Source organism: Gossypium arboreum, chromosome 7 (assembly GCF_025698485.1).
Source record: "Gossypium arboreum isolate Shixiya-1 chromosome 7, ASM2569848v2, whole genome shotgun sequence".
In the NCBI taxonomy this organism is placed as follows: Eukaryota; Viridiplantae; Streptophyta; class Magnoliopsida; order Malvales; family Malvaceae; genus Gossypium; species Gossypium arboreum.
In genome coordinates this window covers 76,721,434-76,736,602 of record NC_069076.1, presented here as the reverse complement: position 1 = coordinate 76,736,602, position 15,169 = coordinate 76,721,434, and the positions used below count along the sequence as shown (strand labels likewise).

The 15,169-nt window shown below is 33.0% G+C and overlaps 3 protein-coding genes across 4 annotated transcripts; 2 read left to right on the top strand and 1 right to left on the bottom strand.

The window, feature by feature from the left end:
• The first annotated feature begins 5,926 nt into the window (after positions 1-5,926).
• Positions 5,927-6,533, top strand: LOC108460830 (uncharacterized). The gene has a single exon (XM_017760502.2). The coding sequence runs from the start codon at positions 6,019-6,021 to the stop codon at positions 6,424-6,426; it is 408 nt and encodes a 135-aa protein (XP_017615991.1). The 5' UTR covers positions 5,927-6,018; the 3' UTR covers positions 6,427-6,533.
• Positions 6,534-6,595: 62 nt separating this feature from the next.
• LOC108460829 (pentatricopeptide repeat-containing protein At4g01570) lies at positions 6,596-9,358 on the bottom strand. Its single transcript, XM_017760501.2, has one exon. The coding sequence runs from the start codon at positions 9,158-9,160 to the stop codon at positions 6,734-6,736; it is 2,427 nt and encodes an 808-aa protein (XP_017615990.1). The 5' UTR covers positions 9,161-9,358; the 3' UTR covers positions 6,596-6,733.
• Positions 9,359-10,834: 1,476 nt separating this feature from the next.
• LOC108458201 (uncharacterized) lies at positions 10,835-14,273 on the top strand. 2 transcript variants are annotated; one of them, XM_017757502.2, is made up of 12 exons: positions 10,835-11,310; positions 11,400-11,480; positions 11,578-11,673; positions 11,792-11,875; positions 11,991-12,060; positions 12,192-12,274; positions 12,442-12,521; positions 12,802-12,825; positions 13,228-13,326; positions 13,419-13,527; positions 13,759-13,848; positions 13,957-14,273. In XM_017757502.2, the coding sequence occupies exons 1-12, from the start codon at positions 11,074-11,076 to the stop codon at positions 13,993-13,995; spliced, it is 1,092 nt and encodes a 363-aa protein (XP_017612991.1). In that variant the 5' UTR covers positions 10,835-11,073; the 3' UTR covers positions 13,996-14,273. The 2 variants fall into 2 exon arrangements, with proteins under 2 accessions (XP_017612991.1, XP_017612992.1); XM_017757503.2 differs by lacking the exon at positions 12,802-12,825 and having other exon boundaries at positions 10,836-11,310.
• Positions 14,274-15,169: the final 896 nt, after the last annotated feature.

Genomic DNA, 15,169 nt, shown 5'->3' with positions numbered 1-15,169 from the left:
TTTTAGTGGTATTGAAAAATATGATTTCGAAATCCTATTTTTGTAAATCGAGTCCATAAATATTAAATATGAATATTTAAGGGGTTAATATAAAAATATATTGAAGTTTGGTAGAGCAATTTTGTAAATAAATAGTTAATTTAGGCTTAGAGACTAAATTGTGAAAATTTAATCGCTATAGATTTTTAATTGACAAAAGGCTTGGGGGTTGAAATGGAAAATAGCCAAAGGTCTAAAGTGATAAATAGACCATTTTCTAATAGGAGATAGTGCTTGACGATGACACTCTCCACTTAGATTTAAGTATGATTAAGTTAAGTTTAATTATATCTTAATTAACTGATTAATCAAGGTTAATTAAATTAATCTAAAGCTAATACAAGTATATAAAGTAAAGATAATGAAATGTTTTCATCTTCCATAAACCTTCAACTATTTAAAGAAAGAAAAACCTAAAAAGAAACACTTTCCTTTATTTCAACATTCAGCCAACAATTTTTCAAGGTAATTTTCATAGATTTGAGGTCATGGGAGTTTGATTTAGCTAGCCCATGTACCAATTTGTGAAACTATTAAAGTCTTAGAAAGTTGTCACTGTTGATTTCTTGAAGAATTAGACTTGAAATTGATATATTTTAAGCTTAGATTATAAAAATGACTAGATTGCAAAGTCAATTTAGCTTGTTTGTTAACTTTATTACATCAGGGACCAAATTGAATAAATGTAAAACTTTTCATGAAATTATGTTAGAATTAAAAAATATAAGGTCCTTAATGAGAATATATGAAATCATATTTTAATCTAAAGCTAGGAATTGAAAGTTATATTTATCTCGAGTTCAAGGACTAAATTGAATAAAACGTAAAATATGAGGGAAATAAAAAATTAAATAGATTCATGCGTATAATAACATTGTATGAAAGTGACTGGTATTGATTTGTTATAAAGAAAAATAATTGTATAGATCAAGAGTTGGACCAAAAGGAGATAATATGGAAGAAGCTAAAATTCCGGATTAGTCCCTAAAGTATTCAATCTTTTTCACATTTTGAATAGGTAAGTTCATATAGAACTTACTATCTTATTTTATTTTATGAGAAGTTTTGTGTTTGATTCCATATATATATATATATATATATATATATATATATATATATTTGAATACAATTAGAACATTAGTGAATTTTGCATATATGGCTAACATGGATTGGATTGAAATGTTATGTGATATTTGGCTATAATGAAATAGTTCAGGGTATAAATGTGAAAGTCTGAATGTGTACAGGGCATATAATTGAAACATGCGATCATATATAGGGTACAATATAAATTAAGAATAAATACTGGGATTTGTTATGCTTATACGTGTAAATGATGCCCATGTGAACTTAGTAAAATGTTATGATACAATTGACATGTCAATAGGGTCTTGTGCATGCTTGTACAGGGATTATTACAGATTTTAATGAGATCAAACTTTCGTTGTGGAGTCTTGGGTATTATGTGACAAAGGTTTAGCTCGGACGAGTAACTCGATGTGTCGTGATATAGGTTTGGCCCGGATGGGTAACTTGATATATATATTTATTTAGCTCAAACAAGCGACTTGGTGTGGTGTAGTTCACCCGTGTATCCGTGTCCGTTTTACTAGGGTTCCATCAGGCGAAACGGTATAAATGAATTTGGAAACTTGAAAATGTAATGAAATAGACTTGGTAATCAAATTTAAATGTCATTGAATGGATTTAATTATAATTGATACATCTTATTGATTGATAATGGAAAAAGGTGATTGTATTGAATCATGTGTACTTGGTATGATTTTATCATTTGTTGATTAAATCTGCCATTGTGATAAGTATATGAAAGTAATGTAAGTTGGTATGCTAAGGTTACATGTATTATCTAATGATCATGGATATTGCTATATGCTCACCTTGTTGATATTTTGGGTGTCATGTTCTAACCAACAATATGTCAAACTACGGTTTTCTTTTATGCTTAAATAAGAACAAGGTAAGCATAGTATTTCCATTCGAACTTACTAAACATTTTAAATGCTTATTCTAGTTGTTTTCCTCATTTTGTAGATTGTTACCTTGTGGAATTCGCCTAGCTGGACCAGTGCGAAGCTCACACTATCTCTAAATCAGTAGTAATACGTTTATTTTGATTTAAGGTTGTAGCATGTATATAGGGATAAGGTGTTATGGAAATGGTCAATTTCTTGATGGAATGGCATGCTTGAATTTTTATTAAAGGTTAAGTTGCACGTGAAACTTAGTGTATGTACCAAATGATGTATAGATTAAGCTATGGATGATGTTATTTAAATTATGCTTTCAAGTTTGCACATGACATATTAATATGCTAAGATTTGCATATAGAAATAAATGGCAAGTTATTTGTTTGATGGTTTGAATATGTTTAGGTTTTGAACATAGATGTTTAGGCTATTTGAATGATTATTTCCGCAAGTGTTATAAACCTACTTTAGTTTGAAATTGTCATGTTTTGGTATATGTGAAATTGGTATGTGAGTTGTGTAATGGCATTGTTTTGGTTAAAGCAAATGAATAGGTACCAAAATGTTAATTTGCCAAAATAGGGGTAACGTCACGATCTCGAGTCTCCGACATCGCAACTTAGACCAACAGTGAGTGACGTCATAACATCAAGATGCCTAAAGTCGAGACGTAATTCACTATTTGGGGACGTCGCAACGTGGAGGCCATAATGTCGCGACGTCGGTCCTTGATTTTCAAAACTTTACAATTTAGTTCTAATTCAAGCTCGGATTGACAAAATAGCTTTTGTAGACTTGTATGGGGTCCAAAAATGATTATGTAACATACTATGTATGTGAATGTCACTTGCTTACATGTTTGAATGATTGAATGGTGCACAATGGTTTGTAGTTGCTCTGGCAACAAATGTAGTATCATGTAACTCGGACTCGACGACTGGGTCCAGCATGGGGTGTTACACTTTATCTCTTTAGATTAAATTCGTTCACCCAATATAACCCTATTTTACCTCACGATAACTATTGCATATACCCTCATGAAAATTTTTACTAACAAATAGTAATTAAATCAATTTTCCTAGACAAATGACCCTTGGCCACGTTACTTTTTCATCTGTTAACTAATGTCAATGAGAGGATACCATTAACCCTTTATCAGACTATGAATTCCACTATTGTAAATAAAGTTATGTCATGCAAAAGTCATATACTCAACATACCAGTTTTTGGCTCTTTAGTTATTTGAACTTGGGTTTTTAATACATAAAAGTATACGAGTCACACACACATAATTAATCACTTACTCGAGATTGAGGTAAGTCGCACTATGAATATCACAAGTGAATTAATCCATAAATGAATCTATGATTAATTTGATTTGGGTCATTTCGAATATATTGTCAATTCAGACAATCACATTTATGTTTCTATCTTTTAGGAGTCAACTGCTTTCATACTCAAGATAATATATCTCCTTTATTGGACTTGATAGACGGTATAATAGTTCTTTAATTGATTTGTTCAATTTCAATTCATCAATCTGTGGACCTTTTATATTACCTACTAATATAAATTGTTTTCTCAAATTATAATCCGATCACATAATTTAACTTAGTATTAGTTAAATGTTAAGTAATTAGTGAATTAATATTTGCTTATATTTTTCTTTGTCTGAAAAAATTACTAAGGATAAATACAAACAATATTAATGTGAATAATGAAAATTTATTAAACTGATCTATTTTAAAAATTATAAGTACAAATGACGAATAAACTACACGTAATGTACTAGATGTAACACTTTGTTCCTAGAGGAGGATTAAGAGAGATTTTTTATCTCCCTATATTTTCATTTTGTGTCACAAGGTGTTATCTTGTGATTTGTTGCAAGCCAAGGAGCAATCGTTGATCCATAGGGTTGATCCATAGGGTTAAAGTCAGTAAGAATCGTATCCCCATCTCTCATTTGCTCTTCATTGACGATAGTTACATTTTCTTTCAAGCTAGTATTGAAAAATGCTACGTTGTGAAATCAATTTTAGGGAAGTATTCTAATGTTTCGAGATAGATTATTAATCTTATGAAGTCTAATCTAAAGGTTAGTCCCAACAGTCACTCAAAGTTCATGAAGATATTCAAAAAAAAACATGAAAGCCAAAGTTTCTAAGGAGCTAGGAACCTATTTGGGATTTCATATGGAACATCTGGGGGCTAGAAGAAAATTCTTTCAATGGATAAGATTCGTGGAAAGTTAGAAAGCTGGAAAGCAAAGCTTTTATCTCCATTTATCTCCTGGTGGTAGACTCACTTTGATCAAATAAACTCTATTCAGTCTTCCTATTTTCCTCTTGCTGTGTTTTAAGGCGACACAAAGTGTTTGTGATGTTCTTGATAAGTCAATGAGGGGACAGTAATGAAAGAAAAATCCGCTTTATTGGATGGGAAAGCCTTTGTGGGCCCAAGACTCAAGGAAGATTAGCAGTGAGGAAGGTAAACTATTCACGCAAGCTTTGCGGGTTATGAATAACAAGAGTCCTTTTATTTGTAATACCACTGTTGAGAAGTATTGGAAATCTTCCCATATGTTCTATGTTAAACTCAAAGCATCAGACACTTGGGTTCGGAGGAGCAGTTTGCATGGATGGGCTTATCAAAGGAATTGATTGGCAAATTAAGGATGGCAATCGCTAATTCCTTCAGAATAGACAAACTGTTCTTAACTTTGGAGTTCAACTTGATGAAGCTCTCAAGAGCATGTTTTGTCCTTACAAAAGAGAGTGGATTATGAATTGCTCGTCTATGGGTGGTAATCATTCTATCTATCAAACAATTGGGTCCCAGGGATTTTCCATGTTGGGAGGTGAAGATAAAATAATCTGGAAATTCAATCCTTGAGGAGAATGTTCAGTAAGCTCATGCTATAAACTTAATACTATTCTTCAGGCAAGCAAGCTGATCCGGCACAAACATTATGCGAAGTTAAAATTGTGGACTCTTCATGGTTGCATAGGTTTGAGAGGGAGGAAAATCTGGAGGGGCAAGTGGGCTAGTCCTCGGGTTTCTCATAGGAAAGCTTGGAGCATGGTTCATCTTGCGTTGTTAAAGGGAACAGTAGGCTTTGGTATCTGTTTCCTGATGGTGGATGTAGGTGGAAGATACTTGGCGCAGTTTTGCAACTCTCTTCAATGGATTAGGGAGACACCAGCTACAGCTTCCAAGTTTAATGTTCAGCAAGGAAGAAACATCCATTACGTATCCGAGCCAAATAAAATGATTTATAATTATACTTGAAAAAACTCATATTTATTTATATAACTTTGACACTGGTCTGGCGGGCATATCAACATTTAGAATTTATCCACAACTTTTCTATTCCCTCTTTTCATAGTATTTTTTTTTTCCTAAAAACCTTTAGCGAGTAAGTCTACCGTTTTATGTTTTTTCCCCTTTTTAAGTCCCTCTCTTTTTCTTCCCAAATTCGAACGTCAAAAAGCTTTTCGGGGAGTTGATTGTAAAAATGTCTGAGGGAGAAGCTGAATATATGGAATTTGTTTGTTTGGAGAATGAGAATCATCATTTTGGGGGCTATTTTTGTTTGTTGTAAGGAAAAAGATTGAATTGCAATTGAGTAATAAGGTAAACAACGATGAGAAGCAACCAAAGGGCTGAAAAAGCATGCCATCCGGAATATAGAAACAGGTGGAGGGAGGTTTAAATTTGGAAAACAAGGAGAGCTATTTTTAAACTAAAAAACAGGGTTTGAAAAGTAGGTTGAAAAAAGGGAAAAATTCAGGTGGAGGGAGGTTTAAATTTGGAAAACAAGGAGAGCTATTTTTAAGCTAAAAAACAGGGTTTGAAAAACGAGTTTTTCGCCTGCTTTGTCTCTCTTCAATCCTCTAAATGTCTTTAAATTAGCAGTATTAGGAAGCCAAATGGCGGTAGGGGTGGATTCAAAAATTAATTTCAGGAAATCCTTTCAATTGCAGCCCATATGCCGTGCTCCACGGCAACTCCACCCCACATCTTCACTGTCTTCCTCCTCTTCTTTTGTATCTGGGCACCGATAACGCAGTCGGTGCCAGATGATTCGGGATTTCTACAATTACCTTCCGATGGGTTCATCAATGTTGATGAGAGTGAAGGAGTCTGTGCAAGATTCACCAAGCCCGCGTCATGCCCAGTCAATTGCTTCCGAACGGAGCCAGTTTGCGGCGTTAATGGCGTCACATACTGGTGCGGCTGCGCCGATGCCTTCTGCGCCGGTACTCGCGTGGCCAAATTAGGATTTTGTGAAGTTGGGAGTGGAGGTAGCGCTTCCTTTTCGGGCCAAGTGCTGCTTTTGGTTCACATTGTCTGGCTGATCTTGCTGGGATTTTCTGTATTGTGTGGTCTTTTCTAATTCTTCAAAGGAGACAGATTTTGGTTCCTTATTTCTCATTCTTAACCCTTGTAAATGAGATTCTTTGGATTCAAATAAACAATTCCATTCATTTTTTAAGGCATAAATCCAATTTTGTACTTCTTGTTGTTTTATTCATGTGACAAAAAACTCCCATGAAATTCTAAGCTTGTAATTGAAAGACAACCTTTCTATTCATAAGAAAGAAAGAGAAAAAGAAAATTTTCAATCCAAACTTACAACAATTCCACGAAACAGAATCTTCCCATTGCCTGAACTATTACCATATCCTTGCAATTCCCTTTCTTTAGGAATCATCCCCATTGTTGTTATCAGCGCACACGATTGATGCCTTTTGCAGCCTCAGTTTGTCGATTTCCTTTCCCAGATTATCCAAAATGGTATCCGTAACATGGTTCGGAGAACATCCTGCATCCAACATCATTTTTAAATATCTGTATGCATCCTTTAATTGACCAGCCTTGGTATGAACTTCGATAAGTGTATTGTAGCTGATGACGTCGGGGTTTATCCCACTAGACCTCATCTGTTCGAAAAGTTTGCTTGCTTCATTTATGTAACCAGCCTTTCCCAGGGCATTGATCAGGGTGTTATACATAACTAGGTCAAGATAACCACCCTGCTTCATTAATTTCTCCAGAATTGAACTTGCAATGTCTGCCCTTCCCATCTTCCCCAGGCCTTGAATTATCAGATTGTAGGTTGCTACATCTGTTGGGCACACTTTCTCATCCATTTCATTCAGGACACCCCATGCCTCACTAATATACCCCTTCTTGACAAATGAACTCATAATCGAGTTGTATGTGTAGCTAACAGGATCTACACCCATATCAGTGAATACTTCGAACAACTTGCAGGCTAAGCTCAGTTTCCCCTTGGCCAAAAATATAGATAAGAACGTGTTCACCATATCAACATCAAAAGAACCAATCCCCTTTTCTTTAACTCTTTGCCCCCTCCTCAGCGAAAACAACCGTGAAGAATGTTCAGTTGACTTCACTTGATTAGCTAATTGATCCATATATGGTGATGATGACCACTGATCAGTTTCAATGAATGGCATCTTCTGATCCTTCTCATCACAATCTTTAGAATCAACATTATTGCCCATTGCTTGGCCAGCATAACTCCTTATCTCACTAAAATCTCCTCTGGATGGGAATAGAGGAGTGTAATCCTTTCTATTTTTAGGTGGATTTTTCATTAAAGCCTCCATATTTGCTTTCCACTTGAGAACATTGGGTACTAGATTGCCACCACGAATGTGCTTCATCAACCTCTCCGTCCAATCCCACCTACCTTGTTTATAGAATCCTACCAAGAGTGATGTTATAGTGACTAAATCAACAAGAAAACCTCTGTCTTCCATCTCTTCCACCAATTGTAGTGCCTCTTCAAGCTGACCTTCTCTACAAAGTTGCAACACAACTATGCTGTAAGTGACACCATCCACAAATTGCCCCTTCTTCTTCAAATCACAAAACAGAGTGTAAGCAGCTTCAGCCCTGCCATTCCTAAACAACCCATCTATCATAATATTGTAAGTCCAACAAGAGGCCCTTACACCGTCCTGAACCATTTTCTCAAATAACTGACATGCTTCCATCAACTTCCTGGCCTTGAACAATCCATTCAGAAGAGAATTATACACAACGGTGTCTGGAGCAAACCCATTATACTGCATCTCACTAAATATTTTCATTGCATCATTAATTTTGTATGATTTCGAGCACCCTTGAATAAGAATTCTATATGTAAACACATCAGGCTCATGGCCAGACACTTTTAACTCCTCCCACACAATTAAAGCATCTTTCACCTTGCCAACCGAGCAAAGTATGTGTATGAGACTGTTATAGGTACACAAATCAGGACCGAACGAACAGGAACTGGAACTCTTTTCCTTTTGTTTCATCTCTTTAAAGAGGCTCAAAGAAGCAGCCAAATCACCCCAGCACCCAAAGGTATGAATGCATATATTATAACCACATGTATCTAATTCAAAATCCTTTTTTTCTCTCAATTTATCAAAAATTTGTTTGAATTCTGCTCTCATGTCAGCTTTTTTGAGAGCAACAAGCAACTCGTTGATTGCAACAGATCCAGGAAGCGAACTAACAACAGAATTCCCATTATCATTGCCATTACAAGCTTCTAAAAGCTTACAGAACATAGATAAAGCCAAACCCACTTGGCCTTTTCTAGCTAAAGCCACGAGAACAGAATCATAAACACTAGCATTCAAGCAAGCACCCGATTCCTCCATATAATCAAGAATTTCAAGGGCAGTATCAAACTTACCGGACCGAATAAAAGCATCAAGCAATAACTTAAAGGTACTAGAATCAACAAGAACGCCATCTTCCTTCATCAAAAACAGCAAATTAGGGACTTCCTCGACGAACCCAGATCGACAAAGGGTCCGGAATATGTGGGAGTAAGTGACGGCCGAGTGTTTGAAGTTTGGTTTAAAAGAGCGACACCAGTTAAAGAAGTCGAGCTTCTTAGAAGGCTCGAGGGAATTTTTGCGGAGGATGTGGAGGACCAGTGGCTCGGAAAGGGGGATGGAGTTCGGATCGAGGTTTCGGGTTCCGGATTCCAATAGGGTTTTGGCGAGAGAGGCGATAAGGAGGATATTGCCCAATTGGATTGATGGGTTTTTGAGGAGAGGAGAGGAGAATGAAGAAATGGGGGTTCTTCCATGGCGCATGGCATAGCGAGAGATTGAAATTGCGATTTCTGACTGAGTTAACAATTACAATGACAAAATAAGAAATGCCTGAAACGGGAGTTGGTTGGGTCTAATTCTTGTTTTAGACTAAAATTTGAGACTTCATCCCGTTTGCCTTAATTTAATGTTATTTGGCATAAAAGTAAGTAATCCATGGATTTTTTTTTTTTAAGATTTTGTATTTTTTTTTAGTAGAGTAAACTTTTTCCATAACAACATTGTTTATATATAATCCATTTTTTTGTTTTATTTTAATCATTTATAATATATTTTCACTTATAATTAATTTTCTATAATAATATATTGTCTAAAATTTTAAGTAAAATTATAGGTATTTCATATAAGTAAGCTTATTAATTTTAATTTATCAAATAAAAATAATTTTAGTTAAAATATTATTTAAATAAAATAATTAAATTTCAAATGAAAAATATTAATAATATTTTATTAAATGAAAATAATTTTAAATGAGTAAAATTTAATATATCAATTCAATAAATTATTAAGTTCCTAATTAAGTATTTTACTATTGATTTAAAACATCATAAATATTTATAAATCAATTACTTTTAATTTAATAACTCATATTGTTTAATAGAACTTGTGAGATCTTTAACTTCATAATTAATCATATGAATAAATGTAAAATAAAATATCCATAAAAGCATTAATGCGTGCACATGTTTTATGTCTTTTAATTTTGTTGATTTATTTCTCTTTTCTTTCTTTTTAAATATAATTTTATTTTTTTATTTGATAGATATTCACGATATAAAGTTTAAATTATAATATAATGTATAATACATTATTAAAATTCAATAATATTTATTTGTTATATTAATAAATTTTAGCAACAATTTTAAAATATAAGAGCATATTTTAAATTTTATTTTAAAATATTTTAATTAATTAAAATAACCCATGCTGCGAAGCATCTCAGAGTAGCAAATCAATTTTAATATAAAACTATAAATTAATATATAATTATTGAAATTATAATGATACTAATTTAAAGGACCTCGTGTGGATGAAAAATATATAACAAAATTCATATAAAAGTTAATTGTTATTTTAATTATATAGTAAAATTAATTGTTTATATGCATTGTGTCAAGTGTTAAATCTCATTATTATTAAATTTGTATTGAATTATTATATGAAAATATATTTTAGTGAAAATTATAGATGTCTTTGTAATAAGAGTCATATTGTATTTTGTAATTAGATTAGCGTTAATCATTAACTTTGCATTTTGTAGGTATAGAATAAAAGTAACATAGATATGAGATAAAATAAGTAGATATAGGATAAAAGTATCATAGATATTTTTATAATAAGAGTCTAATTATATTTTATTTTTCTATTAAAATATAAATAAATTAATTCATATATATTAAATTAAAGTACAAATTAATTTTTTATTAAAATTTTTTTATTTGTTTTATTAGAAATTAATATACTTAAAAAATAACTAAATAATTACACATAATATATTATGTGTACAGCATATCTAATGTACAAATACCAATTTTTAATCATAAAATTCATAAACTTTTAACAAAAAGAAATTTTTAATCTAACTAATGATAAAATACAATAAGACTCCTGCCAAAGTGCCTCCATAATATTTTTACTCTAGGAATTAATATAAGAAAGTATTTCTCGTCAAAAAAAAGTTTTTATAAAGTAAATATATATTTTTTGAACTTTCCCTTAAATAAAAATTCGGACTTGCTCTCGTCTCTCTTCACACATCGCTGCCGCCATTTGAAACCCTAAATTAACTTACTCGTGAGCTTGAGTTGTCTGCTATCTGCCTCTTCATCACTCTGCTATATTTGATTCTGTTTTGGATCCTACCGCTATTTGAAACCCTAGGCGAAGCCATTAGAATGGGCGGAAAAAGAAAGACGAACGAAAACGAAGGGATGGAAGGAGAGGAGGATAGCAAACACAACATTAAAAAGATGAAGAAGGAGAAGAGTGAGATACTTCCTTCCTCCATTAAAAACAAGGAGAAGAGATCTGCTGTACACGCCAAACTCAAGCACCAAAAGAAGCTCGACAAACGCAAGAAGCTTAAAGCTCGCGACGCCGCCGCTAAACGCGCTCTCGAGCTCGGAGAAGAGGTCTTCCCCCTACTTTCCTTTTTTAAAAAAAAAATTAATGGAGCAACAACGAACTGTTCTGAAATCTTTTCATATAATTATTTTTGCAGCCTCCACCGAAGCAAATTCCTCGCACTATTGAAAATACGAGAGAGGCTGACGAGACAGTTTGCATGCCTGATGATGAAGAGGTTAATTTATTGGTTTTATTTTCTTGGAAAATTCTTTATTATATGTATAATGCTTAAATCTGACAAGTAAATTTGTAATCTTTTTTTTTCACTCCAGTTGTTTGCTGGTAATGATGCTGACGAGTTCAGTGCGGTTCTAAAGCAAGATCGTACTCCAAAGATATTAATCACAACTTGCCGTTTCAATTCCACTGTATGCTCTTGTTTCTTACTTATTTCTCATTAATGATTGAACTATGCATCAATACAAAGCTTATTTTAGATGAATTTTCTTGCTAATTAGTCTGATGCATGGATAACTTTGCCTTCAGAGGGGACCGGCTTTTATCACAGAATTGCTTTCGGTGATCCCAAATTCTCATTACTATAAAAGAGGAACATATGACTTGAAAAAGGTGATTCTTACGATAATTTTCTTGAACTATTCTTTTATAAGATAACATTGGAAAATCAGATTTGTAAGTAGCATTTAGACTATCATCTTGAAGCTTTGTATTCATCTTCTTGTAGATTGTGGAATATGCAAATAACAAAGAATTCACTTCTATTATAGTAGTTCACACCAACAGAAGAGAACCAGGTTTGCGATAAGAATTTATCCATAACTAACTTCTCTTTGATTGTGGCCTTGTACATTATTTGATGTGGTGGCTCCAACTTTGTAATCTTCATGAGAATTATACCTGACTAATTGGTTTAAATATCATTCAGATGCTCTTCTAATTATTGGATTGCCTGATGGCCCTACCGCACACTTCAAGCTTTCCAGTTTGGTTTTGAGGAAGGACATTAAGGTAGCACATTGATCTTTCTACTTCATGCGAGATACCATTCATGAAATATTGTGGTTTTCTTTTTTACTGATTTGGATTGGACGTTAATTTTCACGCCTTATATGTTGGATTCCTTGGAATGGAGATGTTAGTATAATCATTGAATTGCCTCCATTTTGCTCTTGTAGAATCATGGAAATCCTACCAGTCACGAGCCTGAGCTAGTATTAAATAACTTCACAACTCGCCTGGGCCATCGCATTGGCAGGTTGCATACTGCTCTTTTTTATAGTTTATTACTAAATCAAATGTTTAAATTTCGCTTAGCAAACTACAAATATATTCTTCAGTAAAAACAGTGTTGTAAAGGCATGCACCTAGGCGAGCCCGTGCCTTAGCATTATTCAACAAAAACAGTGCAAACCCTTCCAAGCAAGGCCCTTTTGATTAGGCACATACCTGATGTGCCTGGGCATGCTTTTATGTAAGGCGATAGGCATAATATAAGCCTGCCTGATTGAATTTCCCTTTAATTTCTTTTTTTGCAGTTCTCATTTGATCTACCCTTACTGGTAAGGATCATGTCAAACTATATTCTTCTCAATATTTGAGCATTCAAAAACAGACATTGACCATAAAGCAATGATACATACTGATCAATAAATAAATTGCATGTTTGTAAATAAACTGGACCATACTTCAAAATTTACCATATATCTTAAGCTTTATATATAATACATACACACACAGACTTGCAAAAATTCTTTTAGGTACATATTTACTTCACTTCACTCAGGCTAGCACTTTTTTTGCACCTTGTGCCTGAGGCAATATAAGGGTTCTAATGCCGCATACACCTTGTGCCCTTGACAACACTGTAAAATATGTGCCTTCTCTTTCCAATCTTATATTCTCCCTCATTAGGCTTTTTGGTCTGAGAGTTTCTGATTTTGTTGTTTATCTGTATTCTTTAGGCTGATTCAGTCACTTTTTCCCCAATCTCCTAATTTTCGAGGTCGGCGAGTTGTAACCTTCCACAATCAACGAGATTTTATATTCTTCCGACATCATAGGTGTGCCTCCCTAGCCTCTGAATCTATTGCATGTTGAGTAAATGATGATTATGTAGATTTCTTTCTGATACATTCTGGATTAATGCAATCAGGTATATATTTGAAACCAAGGAGATCAAACAGAGTGAGTCAAAAGGTAAAAAGGCAAAGGATACCAAGGGTGAGAGCATCAGTAAAGAAAAAGTAATAGCTCGTCTTCAGGTCAGTTTCCTTCCCTGTTTCTGTTATCACAATTGTATTTAGAGATTCAAAAATGATTTTGCTGGCTCTGGTTTATGGAAGTCCTTTTACCCTTTTTCTAAGGAGTATCATAAATCATTTTAACTTCTCTTTTTGAAATGTCTTTGCTGCCCATTTTGATAATCTGGCATTCACAACCAGTCTATTTGGCCCGAAATATGTGTTGTGGTTAACAAGTGTGTGAACATGCAGGAGTGTGGTCCTCGGTTTACACTAAAGTTGGTAAGTCTACAGCATGGAACATTTGATACAAGAGGCGGAGAATTTGAGTGGGTTCACAAGGTAACTTTTCTATATGATAACGTTGGTTGGATTCTTTGTTTTTCCTCTTACAAAACCATCTGTCTGTATAATTGGTGATATTAATTGTTTCCCATCTTTGAATGCCAGCCTGAAATGGACACTAGCCGAAGGAGGTTTTTCTTGTAATCTCGATTCTTGCATTCACTGTGTGGAATGCAACAATTTTCCATTGAAGAGGGAGGGTATCCGCAGTAAGGAAATGAAATCAATATTGAAACATTCATCCTTTGCTTTATATATGATCAGTTTTGGCACTCGTAATCATCATGATCTTATCCTTGTTCCTAATGCCGTTTTATGCTTCACTAAGTTATGTTTGTTTGCATTCCATCACAAATAACAGATAATTGATCAAATTGAATCGAATTTTATTCTTTTATTTAATTTGTTATTTAGATATATAATTAGTAAAAATAATTCTAATATAGTATATAATAATCCTTTTAAGCAAAGTCTACGAATTGATGATTTTGAATCGATTCAAGCTGGTACATTTCGATTTGGTTTGGTTGTATTTGCCATTTGGTTTTTTTTTTTTTTTTTTTTTTGAGTTTACAAGGACATATTTTTACTTCGTTAGTATAACACAGTTACATGTTTTAGCTAATATAAAGTTGAATTAAAAAAAGAAGGAAAAATCGCATTTCATAAATACATAGCAATTGCCGTGACTCTTTTCTTTTCGGTACGGGATTAATATTTCTTTTAGGTACTTGGTCTGATATTCACCCGCACTTCAATCTCATGATACTCTCGTCACGGGTTTTTTGGTCAAGATTGGTTCACCTAAGCTGCCTCACTCATTAGGGTGCTTAATGTGAACAATCAACGTCTCTGATGTCACTTGTCATAGAGTTAGGGCTTGTTCTTCTGCAGAAAAAAATGCTGCTGGTTCCTAAAGTATTTTTAATTAAATTTTTTAATTTTTTAGAAGTGTTTTTAAAAAGTACTGTTGAAAAGGAGAAGTGAAAATTTTTAATTTTTTACTCTTTCAAAAACACTTTTAGTATTTAATACTTTTCACCCTTCAATAATATTGTATTTTTTTGTACTTAATTACAAATGTATTAAAATTATTAATTAAAAATAAAAATATTTTTTAAATATTAATTACAAATATTTAATGGTTATATTTAAATATCTAAAACGTAGTTTATATATTTTAATTAAATTTTATAAGTAATTAAAATTTATTATTTAAAAATATTTAAAATTTATATTTCATATATTAAAATATTAACAAGTTATAATATTTTTTATATTCTTACTAAAATATAATAATATTAACTAGTTTAAATTT

Bases quoted from the DNA above. Each gene is read 5' to 3' on its own strand.
- LOC108460830 (XM_017760502.2), top strand. From the start codon at position 6,019: ATGCCGTGCTCCACGGCAACTCCACCCCACATCTTCACTGTCTTCCTC.
- LOC108458201 (XM_017757502.2), top strand. From the start codon at position 11,074: ATGGGCGGAAAAAGAAAGACGAACGAAAACGAAGGGATGGAAGGAGAG. The intron at 11,481-11,577 runs GTTAATTTATTG...TTTTCACTCCAG, and splicing joins GCATGCCTGATGATGAAGAG to TTGTTTGCTGGTAATGATGC. The intron at 12,275-12,441 runs GTAGCACATTGA...TTGCTCTTGTAG, and splicing joins TTTTGAGGAAGGACATTAAG to AATCATGGAAATCCTACCAG.
- LOC108460829 (XM_017760501.2), bottom strand. From the start codon at position 9,160: ATGCGCCATGGAAGAACCCCCATTTCTTCATTCTCCTCTCCTCTCCTC.